This window comes from Phyllobates terribilis, unplaced genomic scaffold, assembly GCF_046119375.1.
Source record: "Phyllobates terribilis strain yellow unplaced genomic scaffold, ASM4611937v1 Scaffold_5__5_contigs__length_657084704, whole genome shotgun sequence".
Classification (NCBI taxonomy): domain Eukaryota; kingdom Metazoa; phylum Chordata; class Amphibia; order Anura; family Dendrobatidae; genus Phyllobates; species Phyllobates terribilis.
Genome location: NW_027362765.1, coordinates 296,899,221 through 296,925,632, shown reverse-complemented (window position 1 = coordinate 296,925,632; position 26,412 = coordinate 296,899,221). Strand labels below are relative to the sequence as shown.

At 49.5% G+C, this 26,412-nt stretch overlaps 1 protein-coding gene across 3 annotated transcripts in view; it reads right to left on the bottom strand.

The window, feature by feature from the left end:
- The window catches only part of LOC141273038 (glycine N-acyltransferase-like), a 132,751-nt gene that overhangs the window by 91,842 nt on the left and 14,497 nt on the right, over positions 1-26,412 (bottom strand). For all 3 annotated transcript variants that reach the window (XM_073684363.1, XM_073684361.1, XM_073684364.1), the window contains one exon: positions 4,606-4,684. In XM_073684363.1, the coding sequence (XP_073540464.1) occupies positions 4,606-4,684 (79 nt within the window). The remainder of the gene's footprint in view (positions 1-4,605; positions 4,685-26,412) is intronic.

Below are 26,412 nucleotides of genomic sequence, written 5' to 3'. Positions count from 1 at the left end.
TGCTCTTTGCTTGTAGCTGGTTGTAACTTCAGACCCGTCCGGGTCCTCTTGCTCCTCCTCCTCGCACCGCAACTCCTCCTCCGTCAGGCGGTGTACGTGGAGGGCGTAAGGTCCTTTGGCACACTTGTGCCGGGTGAAGGTGACCTCGTCTCCGATGTAGAGGTCACGACCTCTGTGCCCCTCCGGCAGATGGGACTCCACGTCTCTGCGCGTGACAAAGACGTCGCCGGGGGTGTTGTTGTCTCGGATGAAGCCCCACCCATGCTGCTGGTTGAACTTGATCACTGTCCCGATGGTGCGGGGACAATGCGCTGCACGGGGGTCCCTCCTGGTCCGGCTCTTCTGCTCGGCACTCCGTACTTGGGCCTGCTGTTCCCGGACCCGCCTCTCTCTCCGCTCCCTCGCAAACTCCTCGAGCTGCTGTCGGCAGCACTCAGCACGCTCTGCTGCAGCTGCCCGGGTTTCTTGAGTGAACCCCATTAGATCTTCTCCGGTGGGGTCCCACTCAAATTGGGTCTCTTCAAGCGGGGGCGAGATCCTTATCACGGGCTTCGGAGCCGGAATCAGGGGTGCACACATGGCCCCAACCCTCCTCTGGTGCTCCAGTCCATAATATTCCTGGGGCCAGATGAAAGGCTGCCCGTCCGGCCACGTGTGCTGGGCAAACAAGTCCTCTCCCAGACGCGGCACCCTTGGTTTTACGGGCGCGGGCGCGGTGGTGGTGGCGCCCGGGTTACCCAGGCCTTGCGGCCAGGCCTGGGGCACCTGGAAGGTGAAGGGCACCGTTAGGACGGCGGCGCCCTGGGCTACCTGGCCTTGCGGCCAGGCCGGAGGCTCTGCGGAGGTAGGGGGCGCTGTTGGTGATGCGACGCCCGGGAATTCTAGGCCCTGCGACCAGGCTGGTGTTGCTTCCTGTTTGGTCACGCTCGGGGTCGGTGCGTGTGACGTCACAGGGGTCGCGGCGGCGGCTTCCGGTTGGGGCCTAGTCTGCGTCGGTGACATGGCGTTTTCGGGCACAGCAGGGGGACTTTCGGGCTCTGCGACGGGGAGCGGGGGCAGGTGGGCGGTTTCCCGGCTTGGGGTATAGGCGTCCCCTTTACCTGCCTCCATGCGTTCAGCTCCCTTCTCGGCGCCGTCTCCGGCCTTTGGTCCTCCCGCGCCATCCTCAGAGGCGGTCTGTTTCCTCTTCCAGGGTAGCGTGCTCCGTTGACTGGTCTCAGCTTGCTGGGCCATCTCCCGGCTCCATTCCGCCAATGTCTCTCGCTGCACCCGGGCCATCCTCCGTGCGAGGCCCTCCAGGGCAGTCTGTGCACACTCCCGGTCTCGGGGGAGCTGTGCAAGGACCTCCACTAGGCCTAGTGGGGTCGTGGTTTCTAGCAGGCTCCTGACCAACGGGTCGGTGCTGCTCTGCTCTCCTTCCTCGGTCTCTAGCAGACTCCTGGCCAGCGGGCCGGTGCTGTTCTGCTTTCTCTCCATCTCCGGGCAAGCTCCTCCGCCACTCCTCTCCAGGCTTCTTGTCTCCGGGTGCGCTCGCTCCAGACTGCTCCAGGCGGCACCCATCTTCGTTCTTTTCTTTCGTCTCCTCCCACTTCGAGGGCGGTCCCGGGGCAACTCGGTGACTGTCAGCTCCAGGGGTAGTTCTCTCACGCTGACAGACACCTCCAGCATCACAGTCTCTGTTGGTGGGGGCGGTTTCCACTTTTGGCGCCATTTTCTGTCCTGGCCCACGATGGGAGGCGGCCTCTTGCCCTCCTTTGGCATGCCCATAATGGCGTCCGCTGCTCTTCCAAGGCGGGAAATCTGCGGATTTGGCGGGAAGCGTCGCCCAGTGGCGGGAAACTCTGCAGATGGCGGGAACAAGCTGGAAATGGCGGACAATCGGCGGGAAACGACCTGTGATGGGGTCCGATGGCGTGGACCCTCCGGAACCGGCGGGAGACTTCTTTCTGAGGTAAACTTGCACTTTTCTTCAGGCACGCAGTACCCGGTTGTTGTGGGCACGTAATCCTGCCGACTACGCCAAAGTTGACGCGCCCCCTGGGACATATTCCTTTTTGAGGGGAATACCCGGCACCGGATCAGATGGGTAGTTGTAGTCTCCGAGCGGCTGTGACCCGGCCCATGCCCAGGGCGTCAAGCTCAGTGTTATGTGGCAGTCCTACAGATGTTATTAAGAGTTCTTTTTGTGTCGACTACGCCACCCGTTGTGATGCGGTCACTGTGGCCGCCGCTGCAGCAGGGTCCGCTGAGGCTGATGGTGGGTGCGCAGCTTGGTGGGATAACCCCCAACGGGAGGGGTATAGCCTCAGGGGGGACAGGTGCAGAGGATGGGGGTTGTGGTGGTGCAATGCAGACGGCAATGAAGACAGAGTCGGGTTGTGCAGTTAAGGGTGTTTACTTACTGCAGATGTTGTACTGGTCACTCCAGCTTCGAGTGACCACCCGAGCCGTGCTGCGTCCACCAGGTCCTGGATCCAGCCAACCCCCAAACAAGTCCGGAGCGTGGCCCTGAGCTCTCCTTCTGTCCCGTTCTCTGGCCGTCCCCACCAGTGATCCACCTAGGTCCAGCTCCCTCGGGCCCTCTGTTGGGACACCCTTGGCCTTGGGTTCCCTGACCCTTCATGTGGTGTGCCTTCGGGGTGGATGTGATGGGTGACCGTGACAAACGCTGCCCACGGTCTCCGGTCTCTGGCTGGGGTGTGTTTTGCCCCCCACCAGCTTGGGTTCCGGTACCCTGTGCCGACTCTTCACCCGGGGATTTCAGTTGGGATCTTGGAGTCCTTTTCTGCTGTTTCCCCCTCTGGGTCTCTCTCTCTCTTCTCCTCTCTCACTCTGGGTCTTTCTTCTCTGCTCTCAGACTTCCTCTCTGCAACTGACCCTGTTCTTAGTTGGTGCCCACCTTATATACACCCTCTATGTGTGAGCTCAGGTGACCAGCACCCAATGAGCTCCTATCTTTACCCAGGCTGCTCCCCCTATCTGCCCCTACACTACTTGGGATGTACCACCCCCCTCCCACTCCAGCCAGGAACAGACTCGGTCGTACCTGCACATTTCTAAGTGGGAGTACAGTCGGCCTGTTCCTCGGAAATGGGATGTATGTAGTGCATGCAGCCTACCGAGCTCAGTTCCACACTCCATCCTTGCCCGGGAGTGGAATATCACACCTCTGGGTTGAGGTGCAATACCCCTGTAGCAGCCGAATCCTCAGGGTGCTACATATGTACATTTTACCTTTTGTGTCTCCCCTATTTCCTTTTAGACTATAAGCTTGCGAGCAGGGCCCTCACTCCTTTAAAATCTGAGCTATGCTTATTCTGTAACGTCCGTATTGTCTGTATAAGCCCCCCATAAAATTGTAAAGTGCTGCGGAATATGTTGGCGCTATAAAAAATAAAAATTATTAATTATTATTCTGAATCCATAAATCTCACATGAATCCATGATGGACTATTTAAAAAGGGACCTGTATCTCACCTTTACTGGTTCTAGAGTAATTATGGAGCTCAGTTGGTCAAGCACTTACACTTAGGTTGCCTGTACATAGAAGTGTCATACTTGGCCATTGAATCACTTTCACCTTGTTCTTCAGATCTTCTTGGATCATTGTCATGCTGGAATGCTGTCCTTAAAAATCATGTAGGTCATACAAAATACTAGCTGTAGTAGTTTTTTTATGTGTGTTGTATTCATTTTTGCATCAACAAATTTGAGTAAAACTGAAGATTTTATAATAGAAATGATATTGTTAATCTTACTTTCATGTTATGGGTTAAAAATGTTCTATGAAACTCAGCCTTCTCTAAATGTTGGATAATGTTCTTGTATTCAGTGAGCTTCCTTTTCAAAGGGGGTGTACTAATTTATGCTGATTGTAGGTCTCTCCAGCATCTTGGTGCAAGGAAGTGTGGTGATATTACTTCATTGTTGCAGCCTATGCCAAGATCCAATTGCCTGGCCGTACATCACCCTGGTACCATGAAATTCCAGTTGGAAAAGGGGAATTTGAAGGTGAACAGTGCTGTGAAAATTGGTTCTTTCCCTGTTCAGCGTAGGGAGGGAGTGAGGGAGCAGTACTTGACATAAGCATTAAAAAAAACACTAAAATTAAGGAGTCAAGTTACATCTCCTGTTCAAGGCATTACATAGCATATCTGATTCACTGCACATGTCATAATGGTCTAATTGGTAGGGGTCTGACACCAATGGAGGTCCACATTCCCACCATAGAGATGATCTTGCCCACTCAGCTATTTCTGTGTCTACAGTTCAAAGATATGGAGAAGAACCAGCGCACCATGTGTAGCGATCTTTCTAACACTAATTTGGCTTCAGGCTCCTTATTTTTGAGATTGGTTGAGCTCCCATCAAAGGCCTATTATGGACCCAAATTACTCCAACAGACATATTGATAGGGAATTTAGATTGTGAACCCTAAAGGTGACAGTGGTGCTTATGTCTATAAACTGCTGTGTAAATTAGTAGAGCTATATAAGCGAGAAAAATATATGAAATAAATTATGGTAAAAAACACATTAAAAGAGCAACTGATGAATTGTTCACATACAAAAAGTAAAGCGTAAATATCTGTATTTCCCTTCTTACCTTTAAAGACTCTGGAAAGTTACGAGTCAGTAATCTTCTGAGAGCGGCAAGCTTTGAGGAACAAGTCAGGACTAACATTCTAAACATGGGGGAAAATAATTAACAAATCATCCAAAAAAAATTTAAACAAATTACAAGTATAACGTATATAAGCACTGTTCACAGTAAGTTTCATACTATAAAATACATCAAGTGTGAAGTAAAATGTTCTGCTTCTTGTTCAGAGCTGATTTTCTGCTTGTAACCTTGGTTAAAGTACAGGGTTTTCCCTGGTCTGGGAAAACTTCTGTGTAAATGAGTGTGAATGGTTACGCACAGGCATAGACAAATGCATTATTTGACACAATACCCATAGACGTCCAGTCATGGGTTAGAGAGGAGTATAGACAAAACATTAAAAATTCTATATTTTATTAAGTCTGAACAATAAAAATAAAAACATCAATTAAAAGTAATCAGGAGAATATTCCCAGCTAATCAAGGACTCATTAAACAAGCCTATGTATTCAGCCAAAATGCTGATCACAAACAAAGCCAATTATATTGACAGGATTTTATGCATAAATAAATCAATTTATATAAATATATAACTTTTTATATCCCAGAATGGACCAAATGGTAGAAATTGTAGTAGGTAATGTTATCAGTACTACTTCCTGGGGTGTATTTAGATTAGATTAAAGTGCAAGTGCCTAACAACAGAAAGTCATACATCAGATATACCCAATACATGTAGAGTTGGAAAAAGTTATTAATTAAATATATTAAAGTACAAAGTGCAAGTGCCAAGAGAAAGAAAGTTTATACATCTCAAGGAGTGCAGCTACAGGGCTCATTGACACTCCACCTGTGTGAATGTAAAGGGGGGAAGGAAACAACTTCGAAACAAGAGTCCAATTAATAATGTAGAAATTATTTTATTAATCAATCAATACAGGTGAGACACGGGTTACAAACAAGGGAATGTAAAATCAATGCAAAAAGGGGGCACCTCAGCAGGAATGTAGAGGATGAGAACTATGATCCTGATTATAATGACATGATCACATACAATACAATCCAGCCTTCGTCACTCCCTGGCGAAGGCTGGAAGCCGAAACGCGAGTTGGGGTGGGCGCCATTGTGGAGCAGGACCTGTATTAGTCACACTGTAGTAAGTATTGTGAGTATTCATCACTTTTGAGTATTCGTCAGTGAGTATTCATTACTTTTTGATATACTTTAACCTTGAGTTCCCTAAGTGATTACAGAAGAACAATATTCATCTTACAATGCTGAACATCACACAGTAATATTTATGTGCTTGATCATGCTTTTGCATAATTTAATATCCTATGCCCATACTTAGCTGCTAATAATGAATATATAATTTATTGATATATTAAGCACTTTGCACTTTATTTAATTATTGTATGATGAAATCATGTATATAATGCAGGCAATTGTATTGTATGTGATCATGTCATTATAATCAGGATCATAGTTCTCATCCTCTACATTCCTACTGTGGTGCCCCCTTTTCGCATTGATTTTACATTCCCTTGTTTGTAACTAGAGATGAGCGGTGTTCGACTCGAACTGTTCGCCAATCTCAAATTCGAGCTGTTTTGGGCGGTGTTCGAGCCATTCGGCGAACACGAACAATTTGAAAAAAATTCGGCTGCTCGAGGTTATGTTCGATAACTGTTCGTGCACCAAAATCATAACTGGATTTTTTCTCAGTAATGCTGAAAATTAATGTTAATACGCAGTTTGAGTGTACAGCGGGGCGGGGGGAGTGGCAGGGGATGGATCTCTGCAGGAATAATGAAGATCCATTTTTTTTTCTCTTTCCCGCATTTACAGTGGGGAGGTGCAATCTGTCAGCCTATCAGCAGCGCACATGTGGCACCCCAGGGGTCTGGTTGCCACAGTAACAGAAATATTATGTCTGAGAGCAAGTGGGAGGTTTCTCTGGTCAGGAGCCCTAAGCATGCAACACTGCCAGCCCAGACCTGGGAGGGGAGGAATCTGCCCTACATAAACTGGGTCTGGGGCGGATTAGGTGAGTTAGAGCTTGGAGAGGTAAAGATACAGCAGGAGCTCTGTAGGAACAGTAGCTGAAGACCAGGGGCTGGAGCTGAGCAGAGCTCGCCCTGGCTGAGGACACTACAACCGGACACCGGAGTCCGAGGCTGTGGGGACTGATATACACCCAGCAGCAGAAACCAGCCGGCAGGGGATTCCAGGTCCTCTGGCCATAGAAGCCCGGAGGCTCAGTCACAAGAAAGGGACCAGCGCCGCCATCCAGGAGCGGAGGCTAACAGAAGGCCCCAAGTCACCAGCCATATGGGTGAGCACCACACGGTATACTCAGGGACGTGGGCTACTTGTTACCGCTTACAGCAAGGTAGCCAGGAAAGAGTGCAGATAGACGGGGAGGCCTACAACTCCGCCTGGCCAGGGGAGATCCTGCTTGCTCACAGACTGACCAGGCCTCTACTGCTAACCAGTACTCTCGGGAGGGTCAGCTTTATACCATCAGTAAAGACCCTGAACTGCACCACACGTCTCTGTGTTTCATCGCCGCACCAGCACCATTAGTACTGGGACGCTCACACCATCACTCCCATCATCCACACTAGCTGCCCTGAGGCAATACTTCTCCCGTGGGGAGTTATCCCATACTTGGCTACGCTTACAACATCAGCCTCAGCGGTCTGCAGCGCAGCGGCGGTCCCCACTGACCGCAATCCACAGGTGGCGTAGTCGGACATTTGTTATTACACTAAGACTGCCACTGGTTTGACAACCCTGAGCCACGGACCGGGTCGCCGCCACACTGAGACTACCAACCCCAGCATCCCACCAGAGGCCCGGTTCCGGGTTCCCCACGCGGCCCAGGGGGCGAGTCAACTTTGGCGTAGTCGGCAGGATTTCGTGCCCGCAACCACCTGAAAAAGACTTTTGTACTTACCTGTGGCGAAGTTTCCCGCCGTCCGGAGTCGTTTCCCGCCATCGGACGCCATCTTGGGTCGTTTCCCGCCATCTTCTGCCATCTTCCCGCCATCCGCAGCCGCTTCCCGCCATCGGACGCCATCTTCGGGACGCCGCACGGGAAGAAGAGGGGCGTGGACGCCGAAAGCGCGCGAGATCCGAAGCTCCGCCCCACGCACTGACGCTGCGCAAGGTCCTGGAAGGGAGGAAGAGTGACGCTGACGTCATCGGAGCGCGACGCCAGGTCCTCTACCCCGACGATTGACTGCGGAGCCGCGGCCTACAAAAGAAGAGCATCGCAAGGTAGGCCACGGTCCACTACGGGGGTAGAAGGATGTCGGATACCGAGGGGAGCTCCACCACCACACCGGCCGCCAGCGCAACCGCTGCAGTGGTCATGCCATTCACCATGCCCTATATCCCGGGGGCAACCTGGCTACCCCAGTACTCAGGGGAGTCACATACCTCACGGAAGAGCAAAAAGTAAGCATCCTGGTGGCCCAGTTAATCGGGGCAGCCCAAAGGGAGGTAAAGTCCTGGTCACCTGGGAAGAAGAGGACTGTCAGAGAAATACTAGCCCGGGTGAAAGACACATTTGATACCCGAACCTCAGCCAAAATAAAGCTCAGATTTTACGGGTGCAAACAACGGGCTCATGAAAGTATAAGAGACTATGCTCTAAACCTACAAGAGGCCCTGAGAGCCATTAAGCAGGCAGACCCTGACAGCGTGGGAAATGAAGACAAGCTGTTGACCGAACAATTTATTGAGGGTCTACTGTGCAATGCCCACCGAACCCAGTTGCGGGCAATGGCCTTACAGGACCCTGACCTGGACTTTGCACAGTTCAAGGACAGAGCCATCCGGGTACTCCGAGAACCAGCACCAGGTGGCGCCTTGACCCACAGGCGCCCTGCTATCACTTATCACCAGGATGCGGCGCCCTTGTCTGCAGGGCCTGTGGGAGCTGATGCGCAGGCTTTGAACAATAACCCGGCAACAGACCGACACCATCAGGTCCAAGAGCTGACTAAGAGCGTTGCCGCGCTAACCAGTGCAGTCTTTACAGGTCTCTTCTCCAGGAAAGATCCAGCTGGCATCCAGACCGGAGGACGTCCCGTGGCGCCGACTGAGGAGGACCCCACCGGCCAGAGGAAGACCCAGCGACCGGTACAACGTGGACGGACGACCCATCTGCCGCCGCTGCAATCAACCCGGACATATGGCAAGGTACTGTCATTTAAACGGGCACAACCTGGGGTAGAGGGCCAACCCCCAGGCCTAAGATCATCAGGCCCATCGAACTGGCGTGACAAGTACGTAGGGGGACGTTCGGTCTTGCCTGTGGTACTGGACGGCATTTCTATGAGTGCCCTACTGGACACCGGGTCACAGGTCACCACCATCCCGTACGTGCTCTTCAAGCGGTACTGGAATGACTTGGACATAACCCGCTACCCAGATGACGACCTGAGCATTATCGCCAGCAATGGTCAGCCCGTGCCAAAGATAAGATTTAAAGAGGTGACCATCAAGGTCGGTAAGGTTGAACTGCGGGCACAAGGACTGATCATTGTGGACATTGACCGTCGCGAGAGTCACCCAAAAATAACCCTAGGTACTAACGTAATCGAAAACTGTCTTGCAGAGGTGATTCTTATTTTGCAGCAGGTTGCCAAGAACGCCAGTTCCAGCCAGCAGCGTGTGCTCCAAAAAGAGATCCGGGCACTGATGAAGCGGCAACAAGTGGACCTATCTGGTGGTGAGATAGGTAGCGTGAGAATGTGTGACCCGTTCCCTATTGCCATGCCCCCAAAAAGTGAGATGATGATTTGGTGCCGGGCAGCTATTGGTCTAAGAGGTAGAGACTACCAAGCAATGGTAGAACCCGTCTACTCAGACAGTAGGCCCACCATTTTGACAGCACGGGGGGTGGTCGATGTACGTCATGGGAGGGTGCCCGTCCGCATCATAAATATCGGGGAGAGAGAAGTATACCTGCCCCGGTATGCCACGCTAGCCAAATTGTTCACCATAAACCAGAACTCTGTACAGGCCGTGGAACCCTTGCCTCCATCTCAACCAGAGGAAGGTAACGGCTCTAAGAAACCAATGGAGGACTGGTGTCAGCAACTGCATTTGGGTACTGACTCCACTCCCTCACACCAAAAACAGGGAGCCTACCGGGTGGTTCAGGAGTACGAGAGAGTGTTTAGCAAACACCCTCTAGACTTTGGGCGAGTAAAGGGGGTAGAACATCTGATCCCAATGGGAGACCATCCTCCCATAAAGGAGAGATACCGACCCGTACCCCCTGCACACTATCAACACGCCAAGGGGATGCTAAAAGACATGAAGGAGGCTGGGGTAATTAGGGACAGCTGTAGCCCCTGGGCAGCTCCACTAGTCTTAGTGAAAAAGAAAGACAACACCATGAGAATGTGTGTAGACTACAGGAAGGTCAACCGTATCACACACAAAGATGCGTACCCGTTACCAAGGATAGAAGAGTCCTTAGCTGCATTAAAATCTGCTAACTTCTTCTCTACTTTAGATCTCACTAGCGGGTACTGGCAGGTTCCTGTAGCAGAGGCGGACCGGGAGAAGACCGCATTCACCACCCCGATGGGACTCAGCGAATTTAACTGTATGCCGTTCGGGCTCTGCAACGCACCAGGAACCTTCCAACGGTTGATGGAATGCTGTCTGGGACACCGGAATTTCGAGACGGTCCTGTTATACCTGGACGATGTCATTGTTTATTCCAAGACTTACGAGGACCACCTGAAACACCTGGCAGAAGTGTTTGATGCCCTGGCAAGCTACGGCCTAAAGGTGAAACCCTCCAAGTGTCACCTCCTGAAACCAAAGGTGCAATACCTGGGACATGTGGTGAGTGCTGACGGAGTGGCTCCCGAACCCGATAAGATCACCGTGATTAAAGACTGGCCAAGACCCTCCAGCATAAAGGAAGTGCGGCAGTTCCTCGGGTTGGTAGGCTACTACCGAAGATTCATTCCCGGTTTCACCAAAATGGCAGCCCCTATGCAGGACCTCCTGATAGGTCAATCTCGGAAAGCCAAAAAACAGAAGCCGCCCTTCAGGTGGGAAAAGCTCGAAGAGGAGTCCTTCTGCCAGCTGAAGATGGCCCTCACGGGGGATGAAATCCTGGCGTACCCTGATTACAGCCAGCCCTTTATCCTCCACATGGACGCAAGCAACATCGGGCTAGGAGCCGTACTGTCCCAGATCCAGCAGGGGAAAGAACGTGTAATCGCTTACGCCAGCCGAAAGCTACGGCCCACGGAGAGGAACCCTGAGAATTATAGCTCATTCAAGCTGGAGTTCCTGGCAGTGGTGTGGGCAGTGACCGAACGTTTCAAGCATTACCTTGCCTCTTCCAAGTTCACCGTGTACACGGATAACAACCCGTTGACACACCTGGACACTGCAAGGCTCGGTGCCCTGGAGCAGAGATGGATGGCCCGCCTCTCCAACTATGAATTCACCATCAAATACCGGGCGGGACGCTCAAATGCCAGCGCGGATGCCCTGTCTAGAATGCCAAACTTACCGGACGTAGGGGAAGATCCAGAAGATCTGAAAGAAGTCGAGCTCCCTGCGTTCCACCGTCATGGGATTACCCTGTATTCCCACCGTGTGAAGGACAGGCGCTCTATGACGCTCAATCCCTTGCCCCACTACAGCTGGGCGGAAACGCAAGACAGTGATCCCGCAGTCCGTCTGGTGAAGGAAATGCTGACACAGGCCAATGCCCGTCTTGACCCAGATGCTCCGGAGGAGACCAAGCAACTGTGGAAGGAGAAAAGTAAGCTGTTCCTCTACAGGGAGAAGCTGTGCCGAAGAATGGTTAACTCTCGAAAACATGAGTTGACCTGGCAGGTAGTGGTCCCAAGACGAGACGCGGCTATGGTTCTGGAGGCATACCACAACGGAGCAGGACATTTTGGATGGAAGAAGCTGGAGTACTTGTTGCGTGAACGGTTCTACTGGGTAGGCATGAGAGGAGCCATCGAGAGGTGGTGCTGAGACTGTGGCCCGTGCAACCTAAGAAGAAAGGACCGTGCCAGCCAGAAGACTCCCCTGCAGCCCATCATCACCAGACAGCCACTGGAACTGGTAGCCCTGGACCATGTGAAACTGGCTCCAAGCAGATCTGGGTATGTCTACGCCCTCACAATCGTAGATCACTACTCCCGGTTCCTGGTGGTGGTTCCCGTCAAGGAGTTAATGGCTCAAACAGCAGATAGAGCCTTCCAGCAGCACTTCTGCCGTCCACACGGGTACCCGGACCAAGTGTTGACAGACCAAGGACCAGCCTTCGAAGCAGAGGTCTTCCAGGAGTTCTGCAACCTGTATGGCTGCAAGAAGATAAGAACAACGCCCTATCACCCGCAGACCAACAGACTCTGCGAGAAGATGAACCAGGTGGTGATAGATCTGCTAAAAACATTGCCCCTGGAAGAACGCAGCCTGTGGCCTGAGAAACTGCCCGATCTGGTGGACCTGTACAACCACATCCCGGTAGGTTCCACCAACTGTACCCCGGCTTACCTAATAAGAGCAAGACCTGGTAAGCTGCCTATTGACCTGGATATGAGAGTCCTGACACCTGAGGACACCTCGCCAGAGGCAGACTGGGATACAGAACGGCAGCAGCAGTACCGGAAAGTACAGGAGAGCGTCGAGCGAAGTCTCTGTCAATCAAGAGAAAGGCAGGAGAGGACTTATAACCAACATGCTCCCGCTGTTCCCCTGGTACCTGGAGAGCAGGTCTTGAAAAGAAAAAGGCGGCTCCATAAGTTGGACAACCAGTGGGAAAAGGATCCGTACACCGTACTGCCCTCAAGCCACAATAATCCAAAGGTGTACGTCATCAGCAAGGATGGAGGAGAGACCACAGCCACTGTCTCCAGAGACCACCTGAAAAAGTGCCCCGAGAAGTTGCAAAGCACGGATGAAGATCAGGTAGACCCTTAACCCGTAGAGGAAAAGGAGGAAATGATCAGCACCGTACTCAGAGACTTTCCCCGGTCCTGGGCACAAGTAAACAACGCTATAGTGGTGCCCGTCCTCACCTTTCTCCAGCCAGCCCCTCAAGTGCCTACAGAAGACCAGGTAGAGCTGGAAGAGCAGCCGGCCCAGGAGGCAGAAGAGTCCACACCAGCAGCGCAGGAGGATCAACCGTCTGCTAGTAGTGAGCCTGCCGTGCCCCTAGTGAGCCAAAGAGTGCGCAGACAGCTGCCCAGCCTACCCGCAACATGCCCTACATCCTGTAGTGCAGAACCAGTTAGTGAGCTCCGTAGGTCCACTAGAGTCACTAGAGGTCAGATGCCCGCTCGCTGGAAAATATAAACTAATGCACTGTAAATTTACCTGTTTCTTGAAAATGTTTATGGTTTTTGTTGTTGCTTGTTATTAATTATGTTTCTCAGTTACCCTGCAGGGTTATTTGGACTAACAGGTTATGGACGCTGGATAACCGGAACAGTTTTGTAGATAGTTGCACATTGTGCCTCTTGCGAAGATGGTCGCAGAAGAGAAAACCTGTCTGGCGTGGCCTCCTTGCGGCCCAAAGTAGTTAGCTTCAGCCTTGCAGCCACGCCCAAGGCCAACGCAAGGGGTTTGCTTTGGACAGGTCCCCTACTTTGCTTAAAATTTCACCTTGGGTGATATGGACTCCCGGTTGCGGACACTCCGTGACCTTTAAAGAACTAAAGCTTCTTGTAAATATGTTATTGTATTATCTTTTATACCCTTGTATTTATGTTTCTTTAAAAATGTGTTTAGTCCCGGAGTACTAAAATTTACTAGGGGGGAATGTGGCACCCCAGGGATCTGGTTGACACAGTAATAGAAATATTATGTCTGAGAGCAAGTGGGAGGTTTCTCTGGTCAGGAGCCCTAAGCATGCAACACTGCCTGCCCAGACCTGGGAGCGGAGGAATCTGCCCTTATAAACTGGGTCTGGGGCGGGATTAGAGAGTTAGAGCTTGGAGAGGAAAAGATACAGTAGGAGCTCTGTAGGAACAGTAGCTGAAGACCAGGGGCTGGAGCTGAGCAGAGCTGGCCCTGGCTGAGGACACTAAACCCGGACTCGGAGTCCGAGGCTGTGGGGACATCCAGGTCCAGCAGCAGAATCCAACCGGCAGGGGATTCCAGGTCCTCTGGCCTTAGAAGCCCGGACGCACGGTCACAAGCAAGGGACCAGCACCGCCATCGTGGAGCGGAGGCTAACAGAAGGCCCCAAGTCACCGGCCATACGGGGGAGCACCACACGGTATACTCAGGGAAGTGGGCTACTTCTATCCGCATAGAGCAAGGTAGCCAGGAAAGAGTGCAGATAGACGGGGAGGCCTACAACTCCACCTGGCCAGGGGGAGATCCTGCTTGCTCACAGACTGACCAGGCCTCTACTGCTAACCAGTACTCCCGGGAGGGTCTGCTTTATACCATCAGTAAAGACCCTGACCTCACCACACGTCTCTGTGTTTCATCGCCGCACCATCACCATTAGTACTGGGACGCTCACACCATCACTCCCATCATCCACACTAGCTGCCCTGAGGCAATACTTCTCCCGTGGGGAGTTATCCCATACTTGGCTGCACTTACAACATTAGCCTCAGCGGCCTGCAGCGCAGCGGCGGTCCCCACTGACCGCAATCCATGGGTGGCGTAGTCGGACATTTGTTATTACACTAAGACTCCACTGGTTTGACCACCCTGAGCCACGGACCGGGTCGCCGCCACACTGAGACTACCACCCCCAGCATCCCACCAGAGGCCAGGTTCCGGGTTCCCCACGCGGCCCAGGGGGCGAGTCACACACACGGAGCGAACTGCTTTTTTTCACACAAGCAAGGGCATGTGTCATTGGCAGTGCATGTCACATGTCCTTGCCCTATAAGACCCAGCCATTTTCCCCGTCGCCACCATTTTCTCACTGCTGCAGCTGCGTGTTAGTCGGCACCGCTTTTGCGGTGTGCGCTATACTTTGTTAATTTCAAGCCAATTTTCGCACAAATCTACAGATAGCTTGGGAGTAGGGAATAGTTGTGATTGCAGTCCTTTTAAGGACTAGGTTACATCATTTCCTACGACTTTTATCAGGCAGGTCTGTGCTCTTAAATAGATAGGTTGGGAGTAAAGACTAATTGTAATTGCATTCCTTTTCAGGGCTAGGTTACATCAGTTCATATCACTTTTATCAGGCAGGTCTGTGCTCTTAAATAGATAGGTTGGGAGTAAAGACTAATTGTAATTGCAGTCCTTTTGAGGGCTAGGTTACATCAGTTCCTATCACTTTTTGCCAGGCAGGTCTGTTTTAGTGCTGTGCAAGTTTTTTTCACAGCATTTGGCTAAATCTATCAAAGCAAATCCTTTTTGGCCTCTTGCAGTGTGTGTTAGTCAGTGGAGTAGCCTATCTGTGTTGCAAGCTACACCACCTGTGTATAGAATACCAATTTTTTTACTGCACCTAGTGAAGTAAAACCTTTTTGGCATAGCATCATTCTATTAGTCCATCTATACTAACCTCCACCAGGTTGCAAATTCAATATAATTTTTTTCTGCATCTAGCTCTGAAAAAATATTTCGGCTTGTAGCAGTGTGTGGGACTTGTTCTATTAGTCCATCTATACTAACTTCCACCAGGTTGCAAATTCAATATAATTTTTTTCTGCATCTAGCTCTGAAAAAATATTTCGGCTTGTAGCAGTGTGTGGGACTTGTTCTATTAGTCCATCTATACTAACCTTTACCAGGTTGCAAATTCAATATAATTTTTTTCTGCATCTAGCTCTGAAAAAATATTTTGGCTTGTAGCAGTGTGTGGGACTTGTTCTATTAGTCCATCTATACTAACCTCCACCAGGTTGCAAATTCAATATAATTTTTATCTGTATCTAGCTCTGAAAAAATAGTTTGGCTTCAGCTTGTAGCTGTGTGTGGGACTTGTTCTATTAGTCCATCTATACTAACCTCCACCAGGTTGCAAATTCAATATAATTTTTTTCTGCATCTAGCTCTGAAAAAATATTTCGGCTTGTAGCAGTGTGTGGGACTTGTTCTATTAGTCCATCTATACTAACCTCCACCAGGTTGCAAATTCAATATAATGTTTTTCTGCATCTAACCCAGCCAATACTTTTGGGCTAATACCACAGTTTGGCCACTCAGCTCTGCTTGGTTCCCATCCATTGTTTTTTGTGCAAACAACTCCAGAGTTGTGAATTAGTTAACCACCAAAATGAGTGGAAAAAGGCCTGCTGCTGGTGGAAAGGGGAATAGGAGTGTTGGGAAGGGAAAAAAAGGTTGTGTCCGTGGGGTAGGTGTTAAAGCAACAGTAACATCTGCAGAAGAAAGACCATCTTCCAGCCAAACTAAGATGTCTACTTCTTTTAGTGGACAATGTGATAAGATCCCTTTCTTAAGGCCACGCCAATCGCTACAAATTCCACATGAGGCACAAAAACAGCAGGTGCTTCAACGGATATCAAGTGCTCCTTTAAGTGGGCTCTCCTCCACCTCAACTTCAACATCACAAATACTCCAGTCCTCAGAGGTGTCACCCCAATCGCACTTGCTTCCTCACTGCTCCCAAGTCTCCAGCTTCCCGTCTGAGTATGGGGTAGAACAGATGGTTGAGTCTGCAGAGCTGTTTACTCATACTATAGCCTGGGAATCAGAGGTCGGCTCCAGAGCTTCTGTGAATCCAGACGAGGAAATGATCTGCACTGATGCCCAGAATCTTTATGAGTCGGATCCAGGACCAGACGCAGAAGGTTCTGACCATAATGTCGACCCTCGTTCCCAAACTGTAACTCCTGTTGGTGGAGACAATGAGGAAGACGATGATGAGACCCAAATACCTGATTGGAGCGACAACTTTAGTTTTTTGTCAGGGCAGGAAGAGGTTGGCTCTGAGGACGACGGCTGTGATAACACACAGGGTGATGATGATGAGGTTGGAGATCCCACTTACTGTCAACCCACAGTCAGCCAGTCGATGAGGTCAGCAGAGGAGGTGGAGGAGGATGCTAGTGACGAAGAGGTCAGGTTGCGCCTTCCTGGACAGAGACGTAGTACTGGAAGCACGTCAACAACTGCATCCTCAAACACAACTCTGCCTCTGACCACAAGTCATGGTGGCTCTTCAGGTCGCATGGGTGCTAAGCCTTGCATAGCCTGGGCATTTTTTCAGATCGATAAAGATGACCCAACTCGTGTTATCTGTAACATTTGTCAGCAAAAGCTAAGTAGAGGCCAAAAAATACATAGTTTGAGTACTTCATGCATGAACCGTCACATGGATATGAAGCATAAGTTGCAGTGGGAAGCTCACTGTGCTACAATGCGGCCTAGCCGGCCGGGCCAACCACCGTCTGCCACATCTTGTGCATCCACGGCCTCTTCATTCTCTGTGACTGGGGGGACAGCAGTCATACCTGTTTTGGGATGCAGACCTGCCACCTCTTTACCCCCAACAGCCAGCGTGATTGGCAGGTCATCATTTTCTTTGGAGGTGGAAACACCAGCTGGTGTTCAGCGCTGTCCGACATCGATAGCACCACCTTTGGATCAAGGCAACCTAACATGTCCGCCTGCATCTTCCTCACAGACCGGCAGTTTGCCGGGGACACCTTTCTCAACCCCGTCTAAGCACAACAGCCAGCCCTCGGTCCCTCAGATGTGGACAAGTAAAAGACCATTTCCTCCTAGCCATGAGAAATCTAAGAGGTTGAATTTCACCATCTGCAAGCTCTTGGCTACAGAAATGCTGCCTTTCCGCCTGGTGGACACAGAGGATTTTTGAGAACTTATGTCCGTCGCAGTGCCCCAGTACCAGATGCCCAGTCGGCACTACTTCTCAAAGAAAGGTGTGCCTGCGCTCCACCAGCATGTCGCACACAATATCACCGCTTCTTTGAGAAACTCTGTGTGTGACAGGGTGCATTTCACCACAGACACTTGGACAAGTAGGCATGGACAGGGGCGTTACATGTCGCTGACTGGGCACTGGGTAACTATGGTGACAGCAGGACAAGGGGCTGCTGTCCAAGTCTTGCCGTCCCCACGAGTTGTGCGTCAATCCTCTTTATCTCAAAGTTCCTCCACTGCTTCTGCCTCCTCAACCTCCTCTCGGTCCTCCATCTGCACCCAAAGCCTGTCTGGTCATGCCACAAGCTTTCTAACTGCGCAGAAGGGATCCTGCACACCTCCTTACTATGCTGGCAGCAGGGCTCAACGTGATCAGGCAGTTTTTACTTTGAAATGTCTGGGAAATGTAAGTCACACAGCTGAGGAGTTGTGGTCAGCTCTGGAGAACCAGTTTCATGAATGGTTGTCTCCACTGGATCTGAAACCAGGGAAGGCCGTGTGCGACAATGCTGCAAACCTGGGTGCGGCCCTTCGCCGGGGCAATGTCACACACGTGCCTTGTATGGCTCACGTGTTGAACCTGGTTGTCCAGCAATTTTTAGCCCACTATCCCGGACTAGATGGCCTTCTGCAGAGGGCACGGTCGCTGTGTGCTCACTTCCGCCGTTCGCATCCCGCAGCTCAGCGACTTACATCTCTTCAGAAGTCGTTGGGCCTGCCACTTCACCGGCTAAAATGCCATGTGCCTACCCGGTGGAATTCAACTCTGCACATGTTGCAGCGACTGTGGCAGCACCGACAAGCCCTGGTGCAATATGTTCTGATGTATAGCCTGGGCCAACGAGATCCAGAGGTGGGGAAAATCACGCTGGAGGAGTGGTCTCAGATCAGGGACCTATGCACCCTTCTGCACAGTTTTGAAATGGTGACGAAGATGTTTAGTGCTGACGATGCCATTATCAGCATGACTATTCCGGTGATTTACATGCTGGAGCACATGTTAAACAGAATTCGGAGTCAGGTGGTGGCACAAGAGGAGGTGGAGGAAGTAGAGGAGGAGGAGTTGTATGCGGAAGGGCTAACATCTGCAAGGTCCAGACGGTCGGCAGCACCAAGGCGGCAGGCATGTGAGGGTGGGGGAGATGGTTTTACCAGGGCGCATGGTAGCAGCCAAACTAGTGAGGAAGGTGCAGGAGCCCAGGAAGAAGTGGAGGACGAACTGATGGAAGACTCATCAGATGAGGGAGACCTTGATCACATTTCTGTTGTGCGAGGTTGGGGGGAGAGGGCAGAGGAAGGAAGCATGATTGTTACCTCACCACAAACACAACAGGGACTTGGTGCTCCTGGATGCGCAAGACACATGAGTGCCTTCTTGCTGCACTACCTGCAACATGACCCTCGAATTGTGAGAATTAGAAATAATCCTGACTACTGGGTTGCCACACTGTTAGATCCCCGGTACAAAAGTAAATTTGCAGAAATTATTCCTGCCATAGAAAGGGATACACGCATGCAGGAGTATCAGCAGAGACTGTTGCAGAATCTTACATGTGCTTTTCCACAAAACACTAGTGGTGCACGTAGTGAATCTCACAGTTCCAACTTGCCAACCGTGGGACCGTCAAGTGTTCAGCACTCAAAACGTAACAGAAACACAGTATCTGCAGGCAACATCAATTTTGCGGAATCATTTCACCACTTTTTTAGCCCATCCTTTGCAAGGCCACAGGAGACAAGAAGTCTGACACATAGTCAACGCCTAGAGACGATGGTACAGGAGTATCTCCAAGTAAACATTGAAGCCATGTCACTGGACCCTTGCTCTTTTTGGGCTTCCAATCTGGATAAATGGCCGGAGCTTGCCACTTACGCCTTGGAAATCTTGTCATGCCCCGCAGCCAACGTTCTGTCTTAACGTGTGTTCAGCGCTGCTGGTGTTGTGCTGACAGATAAGCGCACGTGGCTCTCCACTGATAATGTAGACAGACTCACATTCATAAAGATGAACAAATCATGGATCCAAAAGGACTTTTCTACCCCTGTGTCATCCTGGGGCGAGTTAAAGCTTGATGATTTGTTAAAATCATCTCACCAACTGTTTTAAGCTTTCAAATTACTAATCATGTTTATTTGTATCTTGGCTGTAAAATAATTTGGGCCTTGTAGCAGTTTGCAGTACTGATTCTATTAGGCCATCTATACTAAGCTCCACCAGATTTCAAATTAATAATAATTTTTAGCTGCATCTAGCCTGGAAAATAATTTTGGGGCTCCTAGATGCGCAAGACACATGAGTGCCTTCTTGCTGCACTACCTGCAACATGACCCTCAGATTGTCAGAATTCAAAATAATCCTGACTACTGGGTTGCCACACTCTTAGTTCCCCCACACTCTTCGATCAACCTTTTCATTTTAATAAAGAACGAAAAATGGTCATTTTTGAAATTATAAGCTTTAGCAGGTTATTACAAACTGAAATCAAACAGTTTTCAACTCAAAACTTTATTCTAGGTGATGTTACATTTGCACATAGGACCCCTTGTTCGAAAGGAGCTTCTGAACTCTCTCGTCCATTGAATTTGTCAGGTTTTAAATGGTTTCTGCTTCAATTGTTTTGCATGAGGACAGAATACCCTCCCAGAGCTGTTGCTTAGATGTGAACTACCTCCCACCATTATAGACACTCCTTTTGATGATGCTCCAGAGGTTCTCAATGGGGTTGAGGTCAGGGGAGCATGGGGGTCACACCATAAGTTTGTCCCCTTTTATGCCCATATCAGCCAGAGATGCCGATGTGTTATGTGCAGCATGAGATGGTGCATTATCATGCATGAAAATGATCTTGCTGCGGAATACACGGTTCCTCTTCTTGAACCATGGCAGGAAGTGCTGTTTGAGAAACTCCACATACATTATGGAGTTCATCTTTACCCCTTCAGGGATCCTAAAGGGGCCGACAATCTCTCTCCCCATGATTCCAGCCCAAAACATTACTCCACCTCCTCCTTGTTGGCGCCGTAGCCATGTTTGCATGGGGTGTCCATCAACCAGCCATCCTCCACTCCATCCATCTGGACCATCGAGCGTTGCACGGCACTCATCGGTGAACAAAACAGTTTTGAAGTCAGTCTTCATGTATTGTTTGGCCCACTGGAGCCGTTTCTGCTTGTGTACAGTGGATAGAGGAGGTCGACAGGATGGCTTACGCACAGCTGCAAACCTCTGAAGGACCCTGCATCTTGTTGTTCGGGGGACGTTGGAGGCACCAGCAGCTTCAAAAACTTGTCTGCTGCTATGACAAGGCTTTTTTGCCGCTGCTCTTTTAACCTGACGTAATTGCCTGTAGGAAAGATTCCTCAATTTTCCCTTATCAGCACGCACACGTGTGTACTGTGAATCAGCTACATACTTCTTGATTGTGCGATGATCAAGATGAAGTGTCTTGGCAATGTTGATTGTAGTCATGCCTTGACCTAAACACTCCACAATTTGTTGTTTCTCAGCAGCCGACACATCCTTTTTCTTTCCCATTTTGGCAGAAAATGTAGGCTGCTTAATAATGTGGGACAGCCTTCTTAAGTAGTCTTGCCTTTCATTGGACACACCTGCCAAACTAATTAGCACAGGTGTCTGCAATTGCTTACAGTGATATAAAAAGCCCTGACACACATCACCATCAATGAGTTTAACTGACAAAAACAAATTCTTCCCTTATCACTCCTAAACACTTTTTGCATAATAATTTGGAACACAGTGTAGATGTGCTTTTCCACAAAACACCAGTGGTTCACGTAGTGAATAATACAGTTCTAACTTGCCAACCGTGGTCTGTATGGAGTTGTTCAATAAAGGGCCCAAAATTAAGATAACATAGATGGGAGAGGTCTCTATGAATAGGAATTCCTAAGTATTTGATACCCTGTGAGGGCCAGGCAAAGGGAAAGTTGGACTGGATGGAATCCTGTATGGATTTGGGGAGGGAGACATCGAGGGCCTCAGACTTCGCTGCATTGATTTTAAAATTTGACCATGTAACAAAGTGATCTATTTCAGCCATAAGAGCAGGGATGGATATATGTGATTGAGTGATATATACTAGGACATCATCAGCAAATGCAGAGCACTTTTACTCGGTGCCTCCCACCTCAATCCACCTAATATTGGGGTTATGGCGAATTGATGAGAGCAGGTGTATAAGAGAGGGACAGAGGACATCCCTGCCTTGTCCCATTGGTGATTGTGAAAGGTGATGAATATGGTCTGACGCGCCCCCTGGGCCTTGGGACTCCCGGAGCCGGACCCTTTTTGGTAGATGCTGGGGGTTGTAGTCTCCGTGGCGGCGACCCGGTTCCGTGGCTCAGGGCGGTCAAACCAGTGGCGGAACTATTTATGTGGTTTTGATGTTTAAATGTCCGACTACGCCACCCGTGGATTGCGGTCAGAGTGAACCGCCGCTGCAGGGCAGACCGCTGAGGCTGGTGTTGTGGGAGCAGCAGAGCGTAGTATAACTCCCCATGGGAGGAGTATAGCCTCAGGGCAGTGTATGCGGAGGATGGGGGTGATGGTGCAGGGCAGCAGCAATAACGACACGGAGTCAGTGATGCAGTCCAGGGCCTTTACTCACAGTTCTTATTATCCAGACCACTTCTGCAGGTAACGGCTGCCCACATCGTACTGTGCTCACCAGGTGATGGGCTCGGCCAACTCACAGATAACTTTGGAGCGCTTCACAGGACCCCCTTTGTGTGTCCTTTCTCTGGCCTTTCTTACCCCACCAGTGACCACGCTTCTGTCCGGCTGCCTCGGGCCTCCTCTTGGTAAACTTGGCGCCAGTTTCCCTGATCCTATGTGGTGCCTTCCTAGCGGGTGTAGCGAGGGGCTGCGCCACATAAAATGTCACAGCCTCCAGTTTCTAGCTGAGGGTCGTTTCCCGCCTCCACTAGTTTCGGGGACCTGTCTCCCCCTTTGGCCTGACCCCTCCACGCAGGTGGATTCGGGCGTGCGGTGGCGACTCGCCCGTCCGCACCCCTGGGATCCCTTCGTTCCTCGTTCCTGGAACCTTCTCCGCTCCTCTTCCTTCCTTTTCCTTCTTCCAGGCATGGGCCTCTGTTACTAGGCCCGCCTCCGGAGCAGAGCTCATGCAGAGCCCCTTCTCCCTGTCACTTCTGCTCAGACTTCTCTGCACTGAACTAAGATGGTGCCCACCTTTTATACTCCCTTCTCAATGCACCCAGGAACTGCTTCCTCCCTGCTCCTGCACTACAGGGTTCCCCTTCCTCGGTGTTCCCTCCACCCACTCCAGCCAGGGACAGGGACTGTCGTGCCTATCTCAGGAGCATATTGGTCGCCCTGCCCCACGGCAATGTGGTGTAATGCATGCAGGTGTCGGGGTCCTGATCCACACTCCATCCTTACCTGAGAGTGAGATGTCACACCTCTGGGTGAGGTGCAATACCTCTGTAGCAATCGAGCCCTCGGGGTGCTACAGTTCCATTTATCTTCAGCCTAGGTGACGTATTGCGATACAGGGCCATGATTTTGGCTATAAAAGGGTCCCCTAGACCCCTACCCCAAGCTTTTTAAGAGAATAATATATGGCGTGCCCGGAGACTCTATGGAATGCTTTCTCAGCATCCAATGAGAGTATCTAATTAAAAATTTTTAACTGCATCTAGCCCAGGAAATACTTTGTGCCTAGTAGCAGTGTCTGCTAGTCAGCGGATTATCCCAGCTGTTAAGCAAGCTACACCACCTGTAGTTTGGACACTTAATTTTTTCAAAGGAAATGCTTCGGGCCCCCGGGATACTCAGTGAAGAGCATCGGGAGGCACCCCAAGGCACAGGGGCTGGGACTGGCGGTAGGACGCCTTGCGGTGGACCGCCAAGCTCGATCCTTATAAAAGCTTTTTAACTGCAGCAGCTTTAGTGGACGCTACTGGAGCTGGAATTCCCGCAGCTGCTGGCATCAGACTTGCCCTCCAATAGATCCTTGTAAAAGGATTTAAAGTGTACTCATTCAAATTAGAGAGACAATTTCAATGAAAAAGCTTAGACCTGCCTCCACCGCAGGGGGGCTCGCTCGACCCACCAGCAGACAGGCACCAGTATTGGGAGAGGGGGGCTGGCCGTCAGGGTCCACCGCAGCTCTGGCACAAACCCGGCGACACGGAGGTCGCACGGGCAGATATGGACTGGCGTGTCGGCTTCGCACTTTTTTGGTTTTAGAAGGGCATGACATGCCTATATCTGTGTCTCCCCCTCCTTTTACTCCTCCACCTCTTTTCTTTTCGCATGACTATATGTACTTGTCACTTTTCCATGTGTTAGTTGTGTCTTCTGAGCAGTTTGTCAGCTTTTGGACACCTTTGAAGTGTTTCTATGTGTTTTCTATGTGTTGCTATGTGTTTTTGTTTGCCTGCCATTGGTTTTAACGGTGTTCGAAGGTGTTCGACGAACAGTTCGACGAACAGTTTGTCGAACATACAGGTGTTCGACGAACCGAATCGAACTCGAACACTACGGGGGTGGCTCAACACTATTTGTAACCAGTGTCTTACCTATATTGACTGATTAATAAAATAATTTCTACGTTATTAATTGGACTCTTGTTTTGAAGTTGTTTCCTTCCCCCTTTATTTATTATGTCTTCGATTGTCCGTATATTCACTACTTAGTCCATGCATGGGTTACCTAAATACCTACCCTTTCATAATCAACAGAGTATATATTTATACCTGAATAATATTGATACACTCACATCCATGTGCATACTCTTGTGATATGCATTTATTTCTGTGTGAATGTAAGTAAGCTGACAGTGTACATGTTAGTCTATATACACTACAGTTCAAAAGTTTGGGGTCATTTAGAAATGTCATTATTTTTGAAAAAAAAGCACATTTTTTTTCAATGAAGCTAACATTAAATGAATCAGAAATACACTGTATACATTGTTAATGTGGTAAATGACTATTCTAGTTGCAAATGTCTTGTTTTTATTGCAATATCTACATAGGTGTATAGAGGCCCATTTCCAAAAACCACCACTCCAGTGTTTTAATGGTACATTGTGCTTCCTCACTGTGTAAGAAGGCTAATGGATGTTTAGAAAACCCTAGAAAACACTTGCACAAGTATGTTAGCCCAGCTGAAAACGGTTTGGCTGATTTGAGAAGCTATAAAATTGACCTTCCTTTGAGCTAGTTGAGAATCTGGAGCATTACATTTGTTTGTTCTATGAAACTCCCAAAATGGCCAGAAAAAGAGAACTTTCAAACTCGACAGTCTATTCCTGTTCTTAGAAATGAAGGCTATTCCATGTGAGAAATTGCCAAGAAACTGAAGATTTCCTACAACGGTGTGTACTACTCCCTTCAGAGGAGAGCACAAACAGGCTCTAACCAGAGTAGAAAGAGAAGTGGGAGGCCCCGCTGCACAACTGAGCAACAAGACAAGTACATTAGAGTCTCTAGTTTGAGAAATCGACACCTCACAGCTCCTCAACTGGCAGCTTCATTAAATAGTACACGCAAAACGCCAATGTCAATGTCTACAGTGAAGAGGCGACTCCGGCATGCTGGCCTTCAGGGCAAAGTGGCAAAGAAAAAGCCATATCTGAGACTGGCGAATAAAAGGAAAAGATTAATATGGGCAAAAGAACACAGACATTGGACAGAGGAAGATTGGAAAAAAGTTTTATGGACAGACGAATCAAAGGTTGAGGTGTTTGGCTCACACAGAAGAACATTTGTGAGACCCAGAACAACTGAAAAGATGCTGGAAAAGTGTCTGACGCCATCTGTCAAGCATGGTGGAGGTAATGTGATGGTCTGGGGTTGCTTTGGTGCTGGTAAAGTGGGAGATTTGTACAAGGTAAATGGGATTTTGAATAAGGAAGGCTATCACTCCATTTTGCAACGCCTTGCCATACCCTGTCGACAGCGCTTGATTGGAGCCAATTTCATCCTACAACAGGACAATGACCCAAAGCACACCTCCAAATTATTCATGAACTATTTAGGGAAGAAGCAGGCAGCTGGTATTCTATCTGTAATGGAGTGGCCAGCGCAGTCACCAGATCTCAACCCCATTGAGCTGTTGCGGGAGCAGCTTGACCGTATGGTACGCAAAAAGTGCCCATCAAGCCAATCCAACTTGTGAGAGGGGCTTCAGGAAGCATGGGGTGAAATTTCTCCAAATTACCTCAGCAAATTAACAGCTAGAATGCCAAAGGTCTGCAATGCTGTAATTGCTGCAAAGGGAGCATTCTTTGATGAAAGCAAAGTTTGAAGGAGAAAATTATTCTTTCTAATAAAAATCATTATTTCTAACCTTGTCAATGTCTGGACTATATTTTCTAATCATTTTGCAATTTATTTGATAAATAAAAGTATGAGATTTCATGAAAAACGCAAAATTATCTGGGTGACCCCAAACTTTTGAACGGTAGTGTACAGTGGGTACGGAAAGTATTTAGACCCCTTTAAATTTTTCACTCTTTGTTTCATTGCAGCCATTTGGTAAATTCTAAAAAGTAAAAAAAAAATTCTCATTAAAGTACACTCTGCACCCCATCTTAACTGGAAAAAAACAAATATAGAAATGTTTGCAAATTTATTACACCCTTTTGAGCTAGTACAGCCATGAGTCTTCTTGGGAATGATGCAACAAGTTTTTCACACCAGGATTTGGGGATCCTCTGCCATTCTTCCTTGCAGATCCTCTCCAGTTCCGCCAGGTTGGATGGTGAACGTTGGTGGACAGCCATTTTCAGGTCTCTCCAGAGATGCTCAGTTGGGTTTAGGTCAAGGCACTGGCTGGGCCAGTCAAGAATGGTCACAGAGTTGTTCTGAAGCCACTCCTTTGTTATTTTAGCTGTGTGCTTAGGGTCATTGTCTTGTTGGAAGGTAAACCTTCGGCCAAGT